The 24,596-nt window shown below is 50.0% G+C and overlaps 1 protein-coding gene across 29 annotated transcripts in view; it reads right to left on the bottom strand.

Moving 5' to 3' along the window:
• Positions 1 to 24,596, bottom strand: part of RBFOX3 (RNA binding fox-1 homolog 3) — a 352,384-nt gene that overhangs the window by 205,444 nt on the left and 122,344 nt on the right. For 21 of the 29 annotated variants that reach the window (XM_044981525.1, XM_044981511.1, XM_044981510.1 and 18 more), the window contains one exon: positions 16,563 to 16,602. The exons of 5 other annotated variants lie outside the window; for them this stretch is intronic. Coding sequence is in view for 8 of the 24 variants with exons in the window: in XM_044981511.1 (XP_044837446.1) it covers positions 16,563 to 16,602 (40 nt within the window). In the remaining 16 variants the exon portion in view is untranslated. Of the gene's footprint in view, positions 1 to 9,229; positions 9,359 to 16,562; positions 16,603 to 16,683; positions 16,706 to 24,596 lie in introns of those variants that run through there. 3 more of the 29 variants (XM_044981530.1, XM_044981538.1, XM_044981541.1) reach the window with 2 other exon arrangements.

Genomic DNA, 24,596 nt, shown 5'->3' with positions numbered 1-24,596 from the left:
TCACAAAAAAAACTAAAGAGGCCCCAGTGTCAGTGGGGCAATGTGCCTATAAATGGCTACAAGCCAGTAACCTCCCACCAGCCACCCAGTGAAGAGATACAAACGGCTCTAAAGGCAAACAACGTCACTACTTGCTATTAGGGTCACAGCACGCATCAGCAGCAGAAGTACTGACCTTCAGGCTGTGTTGGCAGCGCCTTATCACCACTCTTTTGAAAGTGGAGGGACAGCAGAACAGTGCATGCGCTACCAGCCAGAACCACCTGCCTGCTGCTGGGCCAGTCTCTGTTCACAGCAGCTGACTGGAGCAGGGACAGAACTGTGACTGCTGAGAGCACAACAGTAAGAGCCAGAAGCTCCCAAGTTCTGATCCCAGTTCTCCCTCTGAGTGCTGCAGCTAGGGGCAACTCGCTTCCCCTCTGTGCCTACAATACAAAAGCACTCGGGGGGAGGGAGTCACCAGAAGTCGATGATGGCATGGTGCGCTTTGGAAACAAATCACTAAGGGAACAGTGAGCACTGGGAGGAGGTTTTTGAAACACACAAGGTAGAAGAAGAGCGAGCATGCCTGTGCGTGTGTTTGCCCCAGGGACAGCTGGGTGAGCAGAGAGGTGAGGATGCTATTTAAAGGTGTAGGACAGCCCAGTTACACACTTCCTACAATGCTGATTCAAACCGGAGCCTGCATGATCAGGGTGTCTATCATATAGACCCCTCTCACCTGGGGTCTAAGCACAGCCAGGACAGCCAGCACAAGGAGCTGGGAGCTGCAGAGGGCTAGTCTGGTCTCACATAAATGTATCTCCTGCCACTCCACAGCCTGAAGGAGTGTGTGAAGGGTGCTAGGGGCTGTTCATGCTCATTCATTTTGTTCCCAAGTGTACAAAACTGTTTTGCTTGCTGACATGGTTTCCGCTGGCCCAAGAACTCCCATTCCCCTTCCCTTCCCACACTACTAGCAATTCCCCTCCCTGCGAACACTTAACTGCATACACCATGCGGGACTGTTTAGAGGATCTGCGCCTAAACTCCACACAATGGTGGATGGGGCAGAAACTGCACCTCTAGGATTGTATAGAATCCTGAACGTCCTGTAGTTTGTTTTGCCTGCATCTGGAATTGGGGTTATGGCTTGCGGTTCAGAAACCAGAGGCACCAGCCAGGGAGGAAGCCCTATTTGCTTGTGCCACTAGAGGTCTCCTCTCCAACTTGCAGGTGAAACTGGGTTCCTGGAAAGGAGACCACTAAGTGCTTCCCATCACAGATGCCACACACTGACTCTCCGCCTCCCGGGGCCCTTGGTAGAAACATTCCAGCCAACACAACAACTGGAACAGCTGGAAGCTGGGGCATGGCCTGATTTCCCCCTCAGCCACAGTTCAGAATGGGACCCCTGTCTCACCATACTCTGTTAGGCTTTAGTGTGGGATTCACATCAGAACTAGACTGTTAGCAGGAGTGAGCAGATGATGGGATGGCATGGAGCACACTGCTCTATAACCCACCAGTCAGGATCGCCACTGCTGGTAAAGCTTCCACACTCAGATCCCATCCCTAATTCTTTCTGCCACGACTCAGGAGCAGCACCTACAGTGCCTAGGGACTGGCGAGAAGCACAGGAGCAGTTTCTCCAACACGAGTTGCTACAAACTACTTGACTTCATCTTTGCAGATAAAGGGAGTGTCTCCCTTCCCCAGGTTTCTCCAACTCTGCTCCCTTTTGTACGTTTCCCGAGGAGGGGACGATCAAATCCTGGAAGATGATGGAAGCAGATGCCTAACAGAAGTCATCTGCCACTTTTTTCAGGGACAAATAATCCAACTCACTAGGACTTCAGTTTGATCAGCTGGAACAGAGTTTCTGAGTGCAGGCCTGAGCAGGAATCTGCAGAGGCAGGAGTAGAGTATTTCACCTCCATTCATCACAAGTGCATAATACACAGCAACTGTCACTAATGTGTAACCCTTCCGCCTCTGAGTTGGCAGCAACAAGGGCCGGATTCAGTATCCAGGGGTTCCCTTTCAATAACGCAATGCAAAACCGGCTCGAGCCCCCACCCAGTGACCTGAGACAATTACATACCAGTGCCTCTAGAAGGCAATACTTCCCCACTCACAAGCACAGAGTTTGAATGTAGCAAAATCCTTTTAATAAAGGAGGGAAACAATGTGGCATCATATTGGGGAAATACCACAAACAGGATTCATAACATAAACCATGAGCAAAACACCCACCAAGTAAGTTTTGGCAGTGTCCTTTTCCCCTTAGGGTCTTAAGTCCAATCACCCCAAAGTCCAACAACCCAAAAGTCTCTGTCCCTGGTCAGTGCTGCCCCAGAGTTCAAATGTTTATCTGCAGAGTTTTACCCCCCCTCCCAGCCTGGGTGGAAATAGGGGGGGGGGCACACAGGGTGTTAAGGGGTACCTTACATGGGCCAGGGCCGACTGCCCCGCCTCTCCGTGGAGTTCTGCTGCAGCCTTCACCACGACCGGCTCCACTTCACCAGCTGCGCTGCTCCTCCAGCCGACCCGTGAGCTGCTCCAGCCGTCCCCACAAACCGCTCCACTCTGCTCCGCTTGCTCGCTGTTCTGTGGGCCGCTCCAACCATCCCACAAACCGCTCAGCTCCGCTGCACTCCGCTCAGCTCACTGTTCCGTGGGCTGCTCCAACCGTGCTGCAAACTGCTCCGCTCTGCCAGCCGCTTAGCAATAGATCTTCAGGCTCCTCCACTAGTTAACACAGCACTCAGCTCAGTAAGTTTAGCTCTTTTAGTGATTTCAGCTTGTAGTAGAGGAGCCCCAGTGCTGGTGCACCAGTGGCCCAAAGTGAATTCAGCTCAGCAGCCTCTAGTTGGACTCCTAATGGAATCAAAATTAGCTCTGCTCTTCAACACTGGAGAGAGGAGGAGGTACAATTGATGTTCCAGGCCCTCAAAAGGGACCCAATACCATCAGATTCACATACCAGTCCCCAACCTCTCTCAATTCATTGGGTTTTGGAACCCATGTCCCTTGTCTAGCAAGTGCTACATAGTTGATGGTGAGACCCTCTGTCATAAAACAGTTTCATAGCCTTTCATTCACATAATCAGGGTAACAACACGTTATTCCTCCTGCCCCAATAACAGAGAAATTGGGGGTCCCACATCTGTCAAAGTGACCATTTTGGGCTGCGGTGGACTCGTGCTAGGTGGAGTGGCTGTGCCTATGCAAACAAGATCAGCCCCTGAAATTCTTTTCCACACTCACCATAATTCACCACCAGATGTCAGGGTAGAGCTCATCCTGACTCTGCTTACATCTGTAATGAGGAGACCCTCAGGACCTCTCAAACACTCTGCCACCTACTGGAAGGTGCTTAGCAATGTCACACACAAAAGTGACTCCTCAGCAATGTGTAGAGAAGACTAACTGCAGAGATGCCAGGCCAAACAGGGTTTTGGTTTCAAGTGGAATGAATCAAACTAGCTCATAATGCACACTTGACTACATCAAACAGTCTTTGTTAGGCTGTACAAAACTGGGAACCACTCTGACTGATAGGCAGTGTCTGCTCAGGAGAGGCCCAACACTGAAATAGCAGGCATCAGAGTTGTAGGGGGAGCCCAGGTCTGGACCAGCAGGGGCTGCTGCACTCTTGGGACTGAGGTGCTTTGCGAGAGTTATGTGCTAGGGGAAAGATGCACAGCATCTGCCTGCACTATGCTTAGCTCTAAACAGCAGTTCTTCATTAACCCAACTCCTCTCCCATCTCTGAAGAAAATGCATCACACAGATATAGGCTCAACTTCAGGAGACACAAAACAATTCAAACCCAACATGCAGAAACCTGAGCCCTGCCAGGAAATGAACCCTTCTCTTCAGGGATATTCACCAGAGTAAGACACAATCACACAGCTTTTCTAGTCGTCATCCACTGCAGAGCTTCTCTCATCACCCCATAGCAAGTAAGAAGGCGCAAATACTGCAGACTCTGGCACCTGGAAGAAGGGACAGCAAGAAACACGAGCACAGGGAAAGAAAGGGCCTTATTCACTGCCACCCTGGCTTCATCCAGATCCTGTATGAATAGAAACTCTTCAGCAAGGTGTTAGCTGTCAGGTAACCCCTTGATATTTTTATTAAAAATTGTCCTGAAAATGCTCACTCATTTCCCAGTTGCTGCTAGAATTACCAGACCAAGGGGGAGGAAGTAGAGTGTCTCCCCTAGAACTAGTGACTGCAATAAAAAAGTTTGGGAAATTTCTGATACTAGAAAAATTAACTCATCAAGTCAGTTCTACTGGGTAGGAGGAAAAAAGATAACTACTTCTAAATCTGGCAGAACTTTTTGGAATTTACTGGAAGAGGAGGGTCATTGCCACCAAACCTCATAGTTTGAGAGCTTTTTTTGAATATTAAGGAGGGGAGAAACCCCTTTAACAATATGCAAAATTAAGATATTAAAATAAAGAAAGCAGATAGGCGTGGGGTGACCAGACGTCCCGATAAAATCAGCACCGTCCCGATATTTGGGTGGCTGTCCCACGTCCCGACCGATCTTTTGTCAGGATGCAATTTGTCCCGATTTTTTTTTTTTTGCTCCGCCGGCACCACTCGGCTTTTTAAATTTTTTCCCCCCTCTGCCGGCAGTTATAGTACTGGGAATGCCTGGGAGCCATCAGAGTAGCTGTAGCAGCTGTGGGGGAGAGAAGAGAACCAGGTCAGGGGCACCATATGAGGCAGGAGAACCCAAACTCCTGGGCTGGAAGTGGGAGGGGGAAAGAATAGAGACACCTGAGCCAGACCAGGGTCCTCTCAACTACCCTTGGACGAAACACATGGCACTAGTGGCCCATTCCCCATCTTACCCTGATATCAGCAAATATATTTAGTAGTTGAAAGTTCAGGGACAAGCTCTGGTGTCGCATGAGATGGGACATGCTGTTACAGGTGTCCATACAGTAACAGATTCTCTCTAACCTTCTCTCTTTTGAACAACCCCAGGAAATGACATACAGTGACTCTAGTGGTTAGAGCAGATGACTGGGAATCAGACCCAGTTCCCCAGCGATGCACTGGGTGCCTTTGGGCAGGTCACTCACCTTCTGTGCCTCAGCATTGAGAATACTGAGCCACCAGTGCAAAGCTAGTGTGCTACAAAGAATAAAACTCCCCGTCCTGGGTGCGTGTGTGACAGCAACCAGAGCTCTGTGGATTCCAGCACATCCCTGCACCCACACCCAGAGCAGCAAGGGAGCAAAATCCAGGGTTACCAGGTTGGCCAGCCAGGGCTTCTCCAGAGGTTGGAGTCTGGGGCCATGTCTACAATATGAATGCATAAGCAGTACAAGAACATACCAGCAAAGCGCTCCTAGTGTGGACCTAGCTGTACCAGCAAAGCCACACTTTGTACTTGTGTAGTAAAACCACCACCCTGAACAAAATAAGCTACCCTGGTAAAGCACAGTATTCCTGGTATAGCCGTGTCTACACTAGGGGCTACTGCCGGCACAGCTCTGAGAGTCAGGACTCACTTCTCCACACCTCAGACTGACATAGCTGTGCCAGCAGAAGTGTGTACTGTAGACATAGCCTGGGTTATCTGGAACCCCACAGTGAAGCTAGGATGGAAGTGTGCAGGGAGGAGGGGATGAAAAGGGAGTGGGATCGACTTGGTAGCTGCTCACATTTAGTTTGCACTTTCTTTGTCACTCTAAAAGGAAACAAACGACCTGAGAAAGGAATGGAATGCAATGATTCATTACTCCTGATGTGTGATGATGGCTTAATTATTTTTCTAACTGGGAAGAGACGCTTTCTGACAGCAGGTGCAAATTAATTCTCCGCTGTTTTAAGGAGCGATCGGCCCAGGACAAGTGGAAAACTGGAAAACCTAATTAAATCGGGAGCTGAGTGGAATAAATGGAGCGAAGAGTTTGTTTGCACGATGCTGATGGATATTAACGATTCCGGATGAAGGCACCAGGACTCCCAACAGGAGACATAGAGCTGTCTCAGTGCATTCATCCCCGGAGTTGGGCCTTGACAATTGGGCAGAAGGTGTTGCGACAGTAACTAAGTGCAACTACTGTGCACACACAAAGTCAGGATTCTTCCCAGAAGAAGCATCATCCGCAGCCCTGCATGTGCTGAAGGAAGGAGGAAGCAATTAACAGGCTGCAAAGCCAGATATGCAAGCTCCAGGAATCTCACCGGGGGTTCCTGGTCTTGTGCTCAGAACTGATGCTCCCAAGTGAGACAAGAAAGTATCATCCAATTATTGGGAGCTGTCTGTAGATTGTCCAGTCCAACAAAATATCTGTCCCTTCTGTTACCCTCGAAAGAGGGTTTTGCCTCGTTTCAGGATCTCTCTCAGGCTTCTGGATCTCCCGTCCCCATGGTCTCCTTCATAGTACTGACTGTATTTAATTAGGCTCTCTCATTTCAGCTGCAGGTGCAGTATGCAGTTTAAATACAATAGAACAATGTCTATATATCTGCACACACTTTTAAAGAGATTGTCCCAGCACCTACTGTACAGAACCATAAGACATACCCAACACCTAAGGGTTTTCCGAAGAGGGTGGGGGAGCAGCCTGAGGCTGATTCTGAATCTCGTTAGCTCAATGATCAGAAAAGGGAGCTTATGTTGAACAGTTGCCATAGAAACAGTGGACTGTATCTACACTTTCCTAGAGTGATATTGGGGTTCAGTTCTTTTGCCTGCCCTGGCAATCCGACAAGGCCCCATGCTTATTCCCTTGTCCACCCCATAGGTTCCTCAGTGTCAGATGCACCCATCTCTGGTACACAGCTGGCTGTGTCAAGTATCAGAGGGGTAGCTGTGTTAGTCTGGTTCTGTAGAAGCAGCAAAGAATCCTGTGGCACCTTATAGACTAACAGACGTTTTGCAGCATGAGCTTTCGTGGGTGAATACCCACTTCTTCGGATGCATGTTCCCGTTGGGTCTCACACAGCTCCCTGCCCTCCAGGAGCTCTGCTTGTAGACCATTATTCACAATCAAACAGCTGTGATATATATATATATATATATATATATATATATAAAATGATTTCAGTAGAGTCCAGCCAGGGCTGTCCCTAGCTATTCTCGGGCCCTACGCAGCCCCCCCGCCCCCCAGCAATACTGGTTGGCTGCACAGAGACCTTGCCCGGTTCGGAACCTGTTCAACAGGGACCATTAGCAATGGGACATGTCAAAACCGGGCGGACAAATTGTGGGGTCAGCGATGAGGGACTGGTTGGGGGTTATAACAGATCCATTCCTCTCCCCAGAGTGCTTCTGCCCTAACATCCTGACTTGGCGGATGAGACCATAATGGGCGACGTGACGGCAAACGTGCAGCTGGTGGTTTAAAAAGCGGCAGGCTTGAGTTGGCGCATACTTTCTCCAGTAACTTGCCAGTGGCAACCTCTCATCTGATATGAGAAGGAGCAATATTGCTCAGAACTGGGAGCCATGGGAGTGAAGTCGGATGCAGGGTGCCAGAGACGATGCGCAGGGCAGCACGTATCTGTGTATCCACCAGTTTGGTGTGTGACCATCGGCAAGAGCGGACGTCGCGAAGTTGGAGCATGAGCACTGCATGATGAACTTGCCTGGTTGCTAAGAAAATTGTTGCGCGTCTTAACTTTAGCTGCTGTCTTCTTCAGGTGGGCGTGGTAACTCCGTGTGCGGTCTAAGTCACACTTAGATAAACCGGTTCTATTTCGTGCTTCTCCTTCTGACCGTTCAGATAAACATTCAGTTCTCGGGTTGCGCTGGCGTGGTGAAGATGGAACAAACTGGACACTGTTTTTATGATGGTTGGCTGGAGGCGCCAAATCTTACAGTAGTCAGCTAACTTTACCATGTCCCAGTTTATGGTAGCATCAAGCTCCTGAAAGGTCTGGGCCTGGATACCGCAACAGATGTTGTCTGCGTAAATCAACTTCTGTGACTCCGTTGTTGGCAAGTCACTGATGTAAAGGTTGAACAGGGTTGGTGAAAGCACAGAGCCCTGGGGTAACCCATTGCTCTGTTGTCTCCAAGCACTCGTCTTCTCCCCCATATGGACTCTCAGTGGCCTATCGCGGAGGAACAGTTCACTGATTTCATGAGTCAAATAGAATGTGAAAATCTTTCCACGACAGCTTTCAGAGAAACGTTCAGAGCAGCGGCACTTTACACCCCCTTCCTTTATTTTTAACAAACTCCCAGAAAAAACTTCCCTGGCAGGAAATGCAGAATTTCAAGGAGATCTGTTACTTTTGGCGGCAGGGAGGGTGGTGGTGGTGGTGGGGGTGTTAAAAAAACCCAGACCTATAATGGGAAACTGGCTCCAACTTTCACCAGACAGCAGCTACCCCTGCTCCATAACTACACCATCAGGGGAGAGGCATTGCTCCTAGAGACAGGCGGTAGTTATGTTTCAGCTAATGCCTATGGTGCCACTGGGGTGACACTCTTGTAATTACATGGTTACAAATGTTGAGCCTGGTTCATTTGGCCACAGGGATTCAACTCTAGGGCAGTTCTGGGGAGCATATTTTTCTCAGCATTTGTGGTCCTGGATTAGGGAAAATCCTGGTTCTCTCTCAGAGGCGCAGAGAGAATACCCGGGGCTTGGGATGCTGATTAAAGTCTCTGCAGCATCCTGCTTAGGCTGGAAAATGCAGTTCTGTGGTGCATAAGCAGCTTGGAGGCGCTTGCTGTCCATCACTCTGACAAGCTCTTGCGCTAGCACATCCCTGGCTGCCCTGTGCTATTGCTTAGCAGACCTTAAAGCCAGAGAGAATATTCAGCACTCTACATTCACAGAGAGATTCACGAAAAAAAGTCAGGCAAGGCCACAGCTATTCTCGGTCACACACACCTATCACTGTGGCAATGGGAAAAGGTGACTAGTTCCTGGTCAGACAGCTGCTTCCAAGCCCAGAAGATGCAAAACTAAAAATGTGGGGAAATCAGCTGCAGGAGGTTAAATGGGGTCCCCTCACAATTCTGCATGGTCTTTCCTCTACCCAGGAACAGTTCCACCAAATGAGCTAGACATTTATACCTGCCCCCAGCAGACCCAAGAACCGTTTGTAGATATTTAGTCCCACTCTCTTCCTGCTGCTGCTAGTGTGTAATAGCCTGGGCTGCCATCCTAGCAACGGGTACCCACCCAGAGTTCTCCTGCCATGCCCCAGATGCCAACACAGTTCCCTCCCAGCCTTCCCTTCCCCAATTTCTGAACTGCACCTGTGTAGCTGTTCCTCTGCCTCTCACCCCTTCCCTCTCCAATTCGGACGTTGCAGCAATGGTGGGAGAAAGAGCCTGGATGGCTTCTTGTTTTTCTGTTTCTCCCATCATTAAATCTCCTCTTCATCCCTAGGAGTTTGGAATTATGTACAAGTTAATATGTTTCTGGTTCCAACCAAATACTGCTAATTAACAAACAGTTCCCCTCAATTCCCTTTAATGCCTACACATGTAATGCAATTACCTGCTTCCCAAAGCCATTACAAACCACAGAAAATTAGCTGAGCAGGTGATAAAAAACATTCTTTTATAGATTCACAAAATAAGCTGATCACAGAACAGTCAGATCCTTGCCCTGCAGTCCACAGCATGCCCTGCTTTCACAAGGGGCCAAGACCCTTCATCTTGCAGCCAATTTACTCCTCTTAAAGAGAAGATGGGAAATATCTCAGTTTTATCCTGCTGTGTGGCTTAAACTCAAGTTCTGACTCACCTGAAAACTGGGCTCATTGCTCAAGCTCACACATCCTGCGCAGTCAACAAGAAACCAAGCCTATAATTAGAATGAAACCCACTAAAGCAACAAGGCTGAGCCTCAGAGATTAGTGGAACACTGTCCCTGACAGGCAGGGTTCCCAAGTACCTTGGCCATCTGCTATATAAGCAGGACAACTGGTGCTAGCCCATATATACATGGAGACAATGACAAACCTGCTACATATAAGAAGAATCCAGCTGAACATATGCCAGAGGCATGCAGGGCAGAAATACATGGGGGAACACTAGGGTTGCCAACTTTCTAATTGCACAAAACCGAACACCGTTGCCCCACCCCAAGGCCCTGTCCCTTCCCTGAGGCCCCACCCCTGCTCCATCCCCCTCCCTCCATCGATCGCTCTCACTCATTTTCACTGGGCTGGGGCAGGGGTGTGGGAGGGGGTGAGGGCTCTGGCTGAGGGTGCGGACTTTGGGGATGAGGGGGTTGGGATTCAGGAGAGGGTTCCGGGCTGGGGCAGGGGGTTGGGGTGTGGGCTCCGGAGTGGGGCTGAGGGGTTTGGGGTGCAGAAGGGGGCTCAGGGCCGGGGCAGGGTGTTGGCGGGAGTGCAGCCTCCAGGAAGGAGTTTGGGTGCGGGAGGGGACTCCTGGTTGGGGCAGGAGGTTGGGGTGCGGGGTCCCGGCGGCGCTTACTGAAGCTCCCAGGAAACGGCTGCCAGGTCCCTTCAATGCAGACCCTAGGTGCATGGGCGACCCGGCAAGCTCCATGTCCCGCCCTCGTGCCCATGCCCCACAGATCCCATTGGTTGCAGTTCTTGGCCAATGGGAGCTGCAGACCTGGCACTGGGGCGGGGGGCAGCGCATGGAGCCTCCCTGGCTGCCCATGAGCCTACGGGCCGCAAGGACCTGGCGGCAACTTCCGGGAGCTGCGCAGAGCTAGGGCAGGCAGGGAGCCTGCCTTAACCCTGGGCACCTGCTGCACCGCCAACTGGACTTTTAACGGCCCGGTCAGCAGTGCTGACTGGAGCCCCCAGGATCCCTTTTCGACGAGGCGTTCTGGTAAAAAACTGGATGCCTGGAAACTCTGGGGCACACAGAAAGGGTTAAATCTGCCCCTCGGTGAAATTCCAGAGAGAATGAGGGAAAAAAGTAAAACAGGAGTAATGAGGCTGGTGCCCAGGGGAGAAAGGCACCTGCCTGCTTCCTTGGAACAGAATCATTTCATAGATTTCCAAGGCAAGAAGGGATCATTATGACTATCTAATCTAACCTCTTGCATACCCCAGGCCAGGGATCCCCAACCAGAGAACCTAGTGATTGATGCAGCAATCCAAACAACTTGTGGTGGAGCTACATCATCTCTTTTAGGAAGCCAACCAGTCCTGACCCAAAGCACCCATCTGATGGAGAATCCACCCTAGGTAAACTGTTCCAATGGTTAATTTCCCTCGGTGCTAAAAATCTGCACCTTAGCTCCCATTTCAGTTGGTCTCATTGCAACTTCCAGCCACTGGATCTTGTTAGGCCTTTTCCTGCAGATTAAAGAGTGATGTGATATCAGGGTCTTCTCTACACTTCACAAACGAAGTTAACCTATGGCTTCTCTCTGCAGTATAGGATTCTAAACAACCAACAGAAATTACCAGTCCAGCCATAGATCTGGACTTGGGCTTGGGGTCAGGTTTTGTCAAACAATCAACCAGCTTCTCTTCCTCTCCTTAGAAAAACATCTCATTCAACACCCAGGGCACAGCGTATGGGGAAGCTTCCACACAGAGGGAGTGCTGAAAAGCAATGACCGAATGCACTCCTACCAGTGAGGAGCACAATCGGCAGCAAGGAGGAGGCCTGTAGAAGCATGTAACAAACTTGCCTGCTTCCCAGCACAGGGACCAGGAAGGGTCCCCAGAGGTTCACAGTTACACGGGAAAACCCAGGCAGGGCCCAGCAAAGCATGATTCTTGACCTAGCCGCCTGTTTTAAAAACACTCCTGGACAACTTTCTTGTATGGGACTAAAATACAGAGAAGGGACACTGCCAGGGACACTGCCCATTACTATGTGCAATCCAGATGTTGACAGCTATTCTCTAGCAACTCACAACAGGCAGCCTCACTCTGCCCAGCCTGAGATGCTAGGCCCCGAAGTCCAGCTGTAAATGTTCTTCAGAGAATTTTAGCAGCTACCCAGCTCCTTTCCCATAGGTGCAAATACCTGCTACTCCAGCTGTGCAACCAAGGCATTTGCATTTGATGCTCTTGGCAAATGAATCCAACTGACATTTGCTTTGCAAATGGAAGGCGAAAGGGAGTACACAAACGGGTTCACAGTGTCTCATGAGGTTCACATGCCAGCCACTGGGGCCCTGGGTTCAAATCCTGCAGGTGGTGATAAATTTGCAAGTCTTAGGCTAGCCCTTAGAAAATGATATTTCTCCACATCACACAACCACAATGTCATTGGCAGAGTTGTGTCAGTCCAGAACAGGAAGATGCCAAAGGGTGTCAGAAGTCAGGACCGAGATACCCTGCCAGAGCTATCTTGGGGCAGACTGCATAGCAGACACCTGGCTTGAGGTGGTGCTTTTAGTCACTCTGTTTCATGAGCACCAGCCATCATTTCAGCAACCCAATCCAATGACAATGGGCATCATTCCCAAGAGTCCAGAGTACCCTCTGGTGACAAAGAGGAACCCTTCTGGTAACTGTAAATCGGGAACAGCCTCTCAGAGCAGGGCAAATCACTGTCAACAAAGTCTCTGTTGCTGTGGAAACCATTAAAAATAGATTCCCCACACTCCCCCCTTTGTGCTGGGTTTTATACAGCTGGGTTCCTTCATTCCACATTATTATTACTTTTTAATTATGAATAATTTCCTCCCTTCTATAGGAAGATGGATTAAAACTCAGGACCTTCCAAACGAAGGCCCTTTAGGATATATTTCAATATGCCAATGAAGGCAAGCCCGCATTCTGTAGTGTTTATGCCACAGGGTAAAATCTCTCTTCAATGAACCCTTCTCATATCATGCTTCCTCTTAGCTTCCCTTTTCTCCACCGCCTGCTCCTCAACAAAGTTTGCTCAAGAACAAAATCAAACAGAGGCATAGGAACTATGACACGGGTGAAACCCCCTTCTGCAAAGGGATCAGCACAAGGCCCATGCACCACATAAGTCCCTCTTCAACCCTGTGGAGTTTGTGCATGATTGAATTATTGTCACTCTTGCCTGCTCTCTTCCTCTCCACCCCCGTTTGTCTGTTATGACCCCTTACTCACTAGGTCCAGTTACATTTAGTGTGTAAGCAGCAGAGAGTCCTGTGGCACCTTACAGACTAACAGACGTATTGGAGCAGGAGCTTTCGTGGGTGAATACCCACTTCGTCGGATGCATGCTCCAATACACCTGTTAGTCTATAAGGTGCCACAGGACTCTCTGCTGCTTTTACAGATCCAGACTAACACGGCTCCCCCTCTGATATTTAGTGTGTATGTTCTTCAGGCCAGGGACCCTGCATCCCTTGGTTTATGAGGCCTCCAACATATCTGGGTGCTCAGATAAGAAGAAACACCACCACTGTTGCTCATGGCTTCACATCCACCCACCCAGTGCCCCCAGCACTAAACTATCCACAGGGCAAGGATCAAGCACAGAGAGATGGGGGACAGGTTTCCCCAATGGGAATGGTGCTGCTATCCTCTTGTCTTATGGAGGAGCAACGAAATCCTATTTAATGGTTCTGTCCTGGAGCTTTCTTCTGAGGATTGGGATTCTCAGCCTTAACCCTACAAACCATAGTGAGTGTTTGCAGCAATCCTCCACTTTCCTATCACACCCCTTTCTACGCAGAATTCGGGCTAGCCCAGAGACCTGTTCCAAAGCCTGCAGGAAACACTGAACCAATCATTGTTTGCACTTAGCAAGCCTCAGTACAGGAAATTCTCCCAATCAGGAATGATGCCAAAGGACTGGATCACACTGAACAGCTGTTGCCCAGCATCAGCACAGCCAGGAATTCAGGAAGCGACTTGTACACATCCCCCAGTGCAGCATGCCTGCTAGCAAATGGAAATGCAAGGCTCCATGCAAGGGTGAAGGAAGAGTGAGATCATGAAGCCTACCCTGTTACCCCGTGGAAAATTATTTACCAGGCTTTTATTTTCAATTTAAGGGAATTTCATGCTGACAAAGAGTGCCAGATGGACAAACACTGGTAACCAACACTCTTTATCCCCAGGACAGAGCAAAGGCCACAGCAGGGCAAGCTTCCTATATGCTGCCCTGCCAATGTGCTTCCCCTTTGCCCACCTGTAGGGGTAAGCGGAGAGTTCAGTCTCCAGAGTCCATTCAGTCCCTAAGCTCTGCTGAATCTGCAGGTGGGTTGTACAAGGTGGCACCTGTCCAGGAGGCATTGGATTGAGAGTATGAAGAGATCTCGCATAGGATCACTAAACAGTTGTCTGCATGAGCAGAATGACAGAACAAGTTACAAAGCTAAAGAGATGCACAAATCTCAAAGACCTCTACAAACCAGAGCTCCAGCTTTAGAGAAGGGAGGGAGTGCTCTGGTGCCTTCCAGAGCAGAAGGTCCAAATGAGACTGTGTGTACCACTGGTGGTACGTGAGCTTGACGAGCTAATCCTTCACTTCATAATGTGCTTAAGAAGGTGGTACATGAACTAAACATTTGGGAGCCACTGTTGTAAAGCAAGATTCTCACAAGAGTCAGGGGCATGATTTCATTACCTCCTGTTGTCTCTCTCAGGTCAAGTAATGCACTAACTCATGATACCCACCCCCGTTCCTGGGCAAATCCCCATGCAACCCCTTGACTTTCACTAATGGCAGTTCAGAGGTCAGTTTCCTCTGTCATGGTCTGACTCTTAACTTTGGCCCCAAGTACAAATGTTGTAGAAATATTATTCAGAGCTGATAAGACCCAAAGGGACCATAGTCTGAGCTCTTGTGGAACACAGACCAGAGAACCTCCCCAATAATCTCTGCATCAGGCCCAGAATTCCTGTTTGAGCCACAGTGTATCATTTGGACAGATATCAGTGTTGATGTATAGGCTTCAAGTGTTGGAGAATTCACCATGTCCCTAGGTAATTTGTTCCAATGGCTATAATTACCCTCACTAGTATAAACATTCACCGTATTTGTTGCCTGAATTTGAATAGCTGCAGTTTCCACCCATTGGATCTCATTAAGCCTTTTTCCACTAAATTAAAGAAGCATCTACTATTAGAAATCTCTTCCCCATGTAGTTATACTTTTAAACCATCATCAAGTCACTTCTTAGCCTTCTCTTGGATAAACTAAACTCCCGAGGAGGCAGGTTTTTCAGACCTCAAATAATGTTTGTAGCTCTTTTCTGACCCCTTTCCGATTTGTCAGCATCCTTTTTGAAGTGTGGACACAGCATCCAGTAATGGTCTCACTAATGCCATATACAGAAGTCATGCCACTTCTCTACTCTTACTTGCATATTCTTATCATGGACGTTAATCGTATTCACCCTGAGAACTCAATGGGCTGCCAGGGGAAGCATTTTAACAGCCAAGGACACCAAGTCAAAACCTACTGGCCTGAGTGGATATGAAAAAGGAGCCACTCTGGGCTCTGGAAATTTCCACTACATGCATCCGACAAAGTGGGTATTCACCCACGAAAGCTCATGCTCCAATACGCCTGTTAGTCTATAAGGTGCCACGGGACTCTTTGCTGCACTCTGGGCATGTGTCCGGGACTTAGTCACCAAGGCTGGAGAGATGTCGTTCTTTTGGTGGATGGAGGCTCTGAATCCTTTATGCTTAAAATATTAGCTATTAAAATATTTCAACAGTAGCTACAGCAAAGCCAGACACATGATTTGTTCTTAGCACCCAGGCCCAAGGAGTTAGGAGGGGGAGCCAGAGGCACCAGTAGGGAGCCTCCTTGCCCCAATTGCTCTGGCAGTGTCAGTTTCCTAGAGGCAAGCTCCCAAAACACCACACCTTGCTGGTGATTGGAAGTCCTCCATCCCCTCGAACTGATGCAGTTGTGGCATCAGCAGGACTTCCTCTCTCCTCAGCTTGCTCAAATAACAGATCAGGCATTGTTGCTGTGAGCAGATACGAGGAGAAGCAACTTGTCCAAATAAAGTAGAAATGAAAGGGCAATACCCCCAAACTATTGCAAAGTATATTGGGAATTCATCTATACAGGAGCTTGGCAGCCAAACAACATCAGAGACTGAGGGGTTTGTCAGGGCTTTTTAATACAGAAAGAATCTCTGGTGTGTTTCAGCTTTTCAGAATCATCAAACAGCTGTGCAGGAGGTGTGTGGGGGGAGTCCCCCCTGGAGATACCTCCCACTAACACTGCCTGAGAGCACCTGTGTGGCACTTGCACTACTGTGTAGCTGAAGAGTTCTCCAGAGACATAATATGCAGCCTCTGCCTCCCCAGCTCAGCCCTTAAAGGCACCCAGCTAAATTCCCTCTGGTCTCCAACAAGGCTGCATGCTCATAGGACCCCCGCTGCTCCTGGACTGCAAACCAGGCATTCGCTAAAGAACAATGTGAGGCGATGTGCTCTTGGTGATGCTGCTAGCAGGCAGGCCACACTTCGTTCTCTCTCACACCCACAGAATTGAAGGCAAGCAATTTAATACAAGCCCCACCATACTAGCACAGACCCCAGTTCCATTTGATAATTCTCTTGCAAACCAAGTGAATGCAGAGAGAGAGTTTTTGTTAACGTCCTCATGGAATTAAATCATCCAAGAACAGACTCTGGCTTTGGGACGAGGGGTAAGACAGAAATGCAAAAGGCAGCAGGCCAGCGAAAATACTTACAGTTTGTCTGGATCCAGACAGCAAATCCACTCCGATCAGCCTGCCATTGGAAAAAGAGAGAGGGGAAAGGTTTGTGCTGGGAATGCTGCGAGGCACCGACATCCCACAAGTCCTCCCTTACCTCCAAAGAAGAGGGGGAAAGCAAGCAGCATCCCTCAGTTGTGGGTGTGCCTGGCAAGGAAAGGCGGGGAGAGACAGAACCAACTTTCTATACTCTCAATCAGATGAGGGCCACACCCCAGCTAACACTGCAGCCTTATTTAATTCACAGAAATGATATTCACATTCTGCTAAACAAATAGATTGTACAAGCCATCCGTTAAATGTGGGTAATTATGGTCACCTGCGTCAGGGGACAGCCCTGCCCAGGAGGGAGAAGCACATCCCAATTCCACTAATGCTGTAAATTAGCAGGGCAGCAGAGTAATTACCAGTGATTTCATTTCCCCCCCGTCACTCTCTCCTCTTTCTGTGGGCTACTGCATTCTCTCACTCTGTGTGTGTGTGTGTGTGTGTGTGTGTGTGTGTGTGTGTGTGTGTGTGTGTGTGTGTGTGTGTGTGTGTGTGTGTGTGTGTGTGTGTGCGCTACTGCATTCTCTCACTGTGTGTGTGTGTGTGTGTGTGTGTGTGTGTGTGTGTGTATGGGGGCTTCTGTCACTTCATCTGCTGGTGGAGATTATTTTATCTTGGGAACTCTCTTCTCAGTGTCAGACTAGAAACTTTCAACTCTAAATCATCAACAGGGGGAACAATCTATTGTAGAGAAACGAAAAATGAAAACGTCAACTTTTTGGTGGCAACTGTTGTGCTCAGCAGTGTCTGTGATGAAGACTCTGGCAGTGATGAACAAGGGGGGAGGGACCCTGGCAGGACCCGGCCTGGCCTGACAACTCAGGAAGCGGGATGGCTCCATGCACACATGCTGAAGGGCAGGGGTGAGGCTGCAGTCATGTATTACATCATGTGCATGAAGCAGAGACAATGCAGGACTGGGACCTGCAAAGGGATGGGGGCAAGAGGATGCGGGGGAGTGATGCCTTTGACCAGTATTAAATCTAAGTGGAGAAGGATGGAGAGTCATTGTGTGAATCCACTGTTAACAGGAGGTGCCAAATATGCTTCTGTCTAGTGTGGGGCAAAGGAAGCCCTTGGAGCAAGCTGTGGGGGATACAGTCTTCTTCCTGTACCGGGCAGAGGAAAGCATTATGGGGACAGACCCGAGTACCATGTACATGGTGCTTGACATCTCCAAACACAATACAAACACTAACTATTCTTCATTCTCCCCAGGAAGGTTTTACCCCCATTTTATAAAAGAGGAAACTGAGGCACAAAACGGGTGTGACTGGCACCAAAGGGCAAACAATGAGCTGGAAAAAGAACCCAAGAGAGTCCTGGCCCCTAGCCCAGGGCTTAGCGCACCAGACCTGGCTGTCTTTCTTCAATTATGCCCCCCCTCTTGAGTACACAGCAGCTTTCACATTGTGCAGCAGTGGGATTTCAAAGCCAGATGTCACAAGCCCTCCTTGAGGAGGAGGAGCCAGAGAACTCTTTCACCTTGTCCCGTGGTGGGCAGGGAGGAGGGGAACACCCTATGGCCCAACCCTGGGCCTCAGAGACATTCTCACTTCCCATCCACCTGACACTTCTGCAAATTGAGATTCAGTTGAGCTGTACAGAATTACTGCTCCCTGCTTCATCGTCCACACAGGCAGCGCCACAATAATGATAAATAAGAGAAACAGAATGAAATCGCCACATTTTTCAAAATGATCTGTCAAAGTAAAACCATGTAATCTAGTTTCATTAGGCCCTGTTGTCCCAGAGATGACTATGTTGTCAAATATCAGGTAGAGGGATCTCTCGCCAGCTTCCTATCAGTCTCCCTAGGATGGGAAAGGGAGATTGGCTGGATGGATTCAATTTCAGCCAACCCCCACGCTTGCAATGTATCCATCACCGACCTGAAAGCCTTCAGGGGGCCGAGCGAGTGATGTATGGGCCCAGCACTGTCCCCAATGATTTATTAAAATATCATCCAGATGAAGTTAGAAAAGATGCAGAACGGGGTTGCTGACTTCCAGCCCCAAACAGCAGGCGGGAGCACAGAGCTGCTGCAGCAGCCGCACCAGGAAGAGGGAAGCAGAGAAGCTGCTTTCTATACCCTATGTGCACTCTGGCCTGGGGACCCCCTGGCACCCCAAGGGGAAGACAGGAAATCAGGTAGCTCCTCACAGGACTAGGGTGAGGGCTCCAAGGCAGGCACAGCCCTGGAGCAGAGAACAAGCTGTCAGGGCTGGGCTTGTGCCCTCATACAGGGAGTATTAGGCCAAACTTGAACAGCAGTGAGCCCCAGCCGTTCCCATCTCAGGGCTACTCACTGGCCTAATAGGAAAAATGTCCAGTCCCTAGGGTTGTATGCAGCGTTGCTGTAGCCGTATGGGTCCCAGGATATTAGAGAGACAAGGTGGGAGAGGTCACATCTTTTACTGGATCCACTCCTGTTGGTGAGAGAGACCAGCTTTTGAGCTGACACAGGTCAGGTCTGGGAAATGTACTTAGACTGTCACAGCTAAACGCAAGATGAACAAACAGTTTAGCATAAGTAGTGAGTGCATATTCCAAGAGTCCAAGCAAAGTGAAGTGACCCGTTAACACCACTGTAGTCACAGGACAAAAAGAGGCTAGTGGGTGACAGATTGTTATTGTCCAAGTGGACAGATGTTCGTAGGGTGACCAGATGTCCCGATTTTATCGGGACAGTCCCAATATTTGGGGCTTTTTCTTATATAGATGCCTATTACCCTCCACTCTGTCCCGATTTTACACACTCGCTATCCGGTCACCCTAGATGTTCGCAATGCAAACCCACCATTGCCAGCAGCTCTAACTGCCCTCCTCCCCTCCCCTGCTGGCAATCTGAGCAGAGGTGCCAAGGACTGGGAGTCTGAAGACTGTTCCCTCCAGGGCAGGCCTGAAGCACACTGTCAGGGAGCGCTGCTGGTGAAACTTTGGGCCTGTTCTGGGGATAATTAGAGGACTCCAGTTTCCTGGGCTGGCCCGCTCCAGCCCCTTTCACCAGCACTGCAATGCACACAGAAATAGCTTATTTACACTTACAGCGCTGCAGCAGCGCAGTTGCACCACTGTAGCACTTCAATGAAGACACTCTATGCCTTTTGGGAAAGAGCTCTCCCATCGACAGGGCGGTAAGGTCAGTCTGTGTGGATTTTTCACACCCCTGAGCAATGTGATTACACTGATATAGGTCTGTAGTGTAGATCAGGCCTATGTCTACACTGCAACGTAATCCTGTGCCTGAGCCCGGGCTCGAGCCTACCCCCCTTTCGCCTACACTTCAATTGCACTGACCCAGGGTCCCAGGATGCTGCAGGGCTGGGGGGTCTGAGCTCGAGTTAAGCTGGGAGCCAGGGTCCAAGCCCTATTGCTTTGCAGTGTAGATGCAGCCCTGCTTGACTTGGGTCCCAGGACTCAGCTGGAAGGATCCCACAATTCCATGGGACAACTTCCTTAGTCCTCTCTAGCCCAACACTCTGCAATCCACTCTATTGAAAACAGAAGTGACCCCCACTTTGCAAATGGCAGCAGCTCAGGTCTGCGCTAACCCATCTGTTCTGATCACCAATCTGCAAGTACAGAGTCAGAGCGCCTCCTGCACACTGCAGTGTGGACACCAGAGCCCTAGGTTCAAGCACAAGTCTGAAATGATTAACCTAGAATTAAAATACAACGTAGATGCTCAAGCCCAGCGCTCCCTGACACGGGTTAACTCACTCGAGTCCCACTAACCCTGGGCTTAGATATATCCTCAAAGCCCAGGCAGGTCCTAGCTGAGGATTCCCAGGCCCCACAGAGCCTAGGTAGGGCAGCACAGCTGATATTGACATCACACACCCCCATGGGAGAGCCCTAAAAGCCAGGACTCTCAGGGACAGATTCACAGGCATTCCCTGGCCCTGCAGGCTTGCCAGCCTCTCCAGCTGTGTGGGAATTTACCAAGAAGATGCATAAGAGTGACTGACTGACGACAGTTTAAAATACACAGGGAGAAGGCAGCAGAGAAGGGAAGGGGAGCAGAGCCCCCTTAAGCGTTGGTCACCTGAGCCCTGCATATGAGATACGACATGATGGTTACAATTAGAAACTATCATTTACTGCCCCTGGAAAGCACACACCTTGAACTCACACAACCTAACAAATCTTTGAAAACTTTACAGCCTCTGGTATTGCTCCACATCACAAAGCCCAGAGTGCATTATATTCTTCAGACGAAGTGGATGAGTCACAAGCAGATGGCATGGATTGCAACTCAGCAAAGCCACCAGCACAAGGCAGGGTGAGAGGGCTCACATAGCTGCATTCCAGATCCCAGTCTGTTGCGGATTTGCCAGTTTGCCTGGCCCTTGCATGGAGCCTTCTCCAACCCCACTTCATGCACTCTCTCTCCCCCTCTGCACTCAGCGGCCTGCTCCCTCCCTGCATCCCTAAAGGGACTGGACCATGCCTACATCTACCAGCAATGCAAGATCAAGTATCAGAGGGGTAGCCGTGTTAGTCTGTATCCACAAAAACAACGAGGAGGTGGGGGTTTTTACCCACAAAAGTTTATGCCCAAATAAATCTGTTAGTCTTTAAGGTGCTACCGGACTCCTCACTGCAAGATCAATGTGCTGCAACCAACAGGCTATTGCAACACTTTTTAGCTAGTGTAGACAGGCCCTAAAAGGCTTCTGCTGAATTGGGCTCTGCACTTTGCTGCTCCACCTAAGTCCCTGCATTACTTAGGTACGTCTGCACATGAAGCAGAGACCTGCAGCAGCGAGTCTCAGAGTCCAGGTCTACAGACTTGGGCTATGGTGCTAAAAATAGCTGTGTAACTATTTGGGCTCAAGCTGGAGCCCAGGTGCCGAACCCTACCAGCCTGAGCCTGACTATCTGGCCAGCTATTTTTAAGCATGGTAGCATGAGCCCCGTGAACTGGTCTGTAGACCCAGGCGCCAACTGCTGCAGGTTTCTGCTTGCTGTGCAGATGTACCTCTAGATATCACAGTGGCCACAGCAGCTTTTCATGAGGAGTTAGAGCTCCTTCCAGCACTCCATTGACATGGGCCAGAGCAAGGAATGGATCAGTGCTTTCAGGAGGAATGGAACTCCCTCAGTATCCCGGAGGCCTCCGCTACACACAGGGCTTACATTCTTAAATTATTTCCTGCCCCCGCCCCCAACATGCTATACAAACTCCAGGGCCCATTGTGGGGATTGGGGGCTCGGGGCTTCAGCCACTGGGCAGCTTGGGGCTTCTGCCCTGTAGTGGCATGGCAGGGATCCAGGCTTCAGTCCGGGGGGGGAGGGGAGGGTGGCGGTGGCACTGGGGCTCATGGCTTAAGCCCAGTGGGGGAGGCAGCACCAAGGCTCTGAGCTTTAGCCTGGCAGGGGGTTGGCACCGGGGCATGGGGCTTCTGCCCTGCAAGACCTACCAGGGTTCCCCACGGATTTGAAAATATTTACTGGAGCTCTCCTCCGGACAGCTCCGGCTGAATTTACACCCTGGCTACACTACAAGGGCACCCAGGCTAGGACCCAGGCTCAGGAACCATTTCAGCCTGTGGCATGCAGAGAGAGAATGGGAGTGAAACAATTTCTGACAACTTCTCTGGAGACTAAGTCGTGACTTGCAGTAGGCAATCCTGGCACTGCATGTTCTACAGGGGCACTCATCTATCAAGGGAGCTCTTACAGCATGTACCACACCAGGTAAGCCTGGCCTGGCTCCCCACAGGCTGCCCAGGGACCCAAAAAGCACTGCCAAGCCAGGCGAGTCACCTGCACATACAGGTATTGCATAATAGAGGTACAACAGACAAACAGGTATGCTGCATACCCTGGTATGGCTTGGCTATTTAGGTATTTATGGCCCTCCTCACCACAGCATCCACGGGCCTCCCTGGACAACATATGACCCCATCCACAGAGCCATGTAAGGCGTATACAGGGCTCTCCAAAAAGGGTACTGTTCAGGGATGCTACATGCTCCAGTACAGTAGAGCTCCACCCCGTTCTGGTACACTGCACAGACAAGCATGCTGCATACTGAGGTCTGCCAGGGACTCGTGCTTTCCCAAAGGGCCCATCCTCTCGGGGAACACCTAGCCATTTGTTTCACCCTGGATTCAGTATGTGAAACCCTTCTTAGTGCTCTGCCCAATCAGCTCCTTCGGGCCAGCACCCAGCCTGCTGCCTTCCCTTCCTCTCTCATGCAAGAGCAGCATGTCACTGTGACCTGTGGGCTTGGAAGACTCCAATATGTTTATGTGACAGCTGTCCATCGAAATACTTTTAAAGCAGAGGTTCCATGTGAGTGACTCTCTCGCCTCACTTTTCCAGAAATACAACGAGCCCATTACATTAATAATGTTCAGTAGGAAAGACGGCTGAGGGACAGGAAAGCCTCAGGCTCCTGTGAGCAGCAGCTGCCAATCAGCGTCACCCTTAATCATGTGTGCGCTGGGTGCTCAGCCAGGCCCACAGGCCCAAGGAGGATTGGGAAGGCTGCTCCTTCGTGCACTGTAGTCAAGTGAGCAAAGCCAGGCCAGCGCTCCATCTGATCATCAGTTCCTTCTCCCTCCCTCCGCCAGGTAGAGCTTTTCTCTCTGACCTTCCAGTGCCTCTATAAACTAACAAAGGGACACAGCCCTCAGCAAAGGAGGCTGTCAGAGCAGGTCTGATGGGTTGGGTAGGAAGTCCCAGGCTGAAGGCACCTGCAGGCCCTAACCAGGCTGCTGGCACTGCCTTAGAACAATGCACTCTCACAGCTATGGGACACGCAAAGATTTGCCTGGGAGGGAAGCAGAGCTTCAGCTGACAACAGCTGCAATGTCTTTTGCTCAGCTTTGGTCCTGCTTCAGGGGGGCATGGGCCAGGACTTTGAACGCTTGGGACAGCTGATCAGCTCTCACCCCCTTCACACGGGACTAGAGCTAGCTGAGAGTATGTGTGGGTCTAGGCACTCAGCTTACCCCCGAGAGCGAAGCAGAGCATGGCAGGGGGGCGGGGGTGGGAGGGAGTCAGTCATGGCAATGGCAGTGGGAGCTTTGATTTATTTATTAAAAGCAAAAATTAGATGTCCCAAGAGAGAAAGAGAGGAGACTCAGAATTATCTGGGAAAAATGATGGTGCCATGTGCTTTGAATTGGCAACTGTTCCTAGACTAGGAAGTAGGGGCCACCAATGCACACCCCCGAGAAAGAATGGACCATGTGTCATTCTGGCGTCATCCTCTTAGCAGCTGGAGAATCGTTGTTTCCCCTTATTTAAAGGGCACTGGGGTTTGAACAAGGCAGGAATATATTTACGTAACCCAAATTCACTGTATTTTGTACCTGATCAAAATAGGACTCTCCCTGCTTGGGTGCCAGAACCCTCAGTGAGGTCAAAGCAAGCAAAAGGACCCAGCTTTATCTTAATGACTGCATCCTTTATAAAGCCCCACCAGGCTGAACTTCCTCCACATGCTACCCAGCTGTAGCACCTGCTGCTTCTTAGACATGCAGCAGAATTTTTCCCAAAAGTTGTTCACACCAATATCACAGTCTCTTTACACACTATTATGGGGGAGGTGGTGCTTTATACACATATAGGAACATAACATCTCTGCCCCAAAGAGATTACAGTGTGGACTAGCCAGATGCAGTAGGGCAAGCTGACCATGCCAGAGGAGAGGGGCACTTTAAATTCAACACAAGGCCCTACGTGCTTAGGTGGGACTTGAGTGGTGCCTAGGCCTTGTTCTGGCACTTTGCACAGGGGCATGTCACCCCAGTAAACATGAGGAGGGAGGAGCATAGGCTGGGAGTGACACATACCTCCAAGTAGGTGGAGGCAGAACCCAGCTTTGTGCTTGTCCCAAGCACTTGGTCTGTTCCGCCAATCCCTGTTCTCGGCCACGCCTGACCTTCCATGTCCCTGCACCATCCTCCCCACCCTGCTGCCTTTCCATTATTTTAATATTACTGT

This window comes from Mauremys mutica, chromosome 12 (genome assembly GCF_020497125.1).
Source record: "Mauremys mutica isolate MM-2020 ecotype Southern chromosome 12, ASM2049712v1, whole genome shotgun sequence".
NCBI lineage: Eukaryota > Metazoa > Chordata > Testudines > Geoemydidae > Mauremys > Mauremys mutica.
Note: the sequence above shows the minus strand (reverse complement) of the source record. Positions and strands in the feature narration are given on the sequence as shown.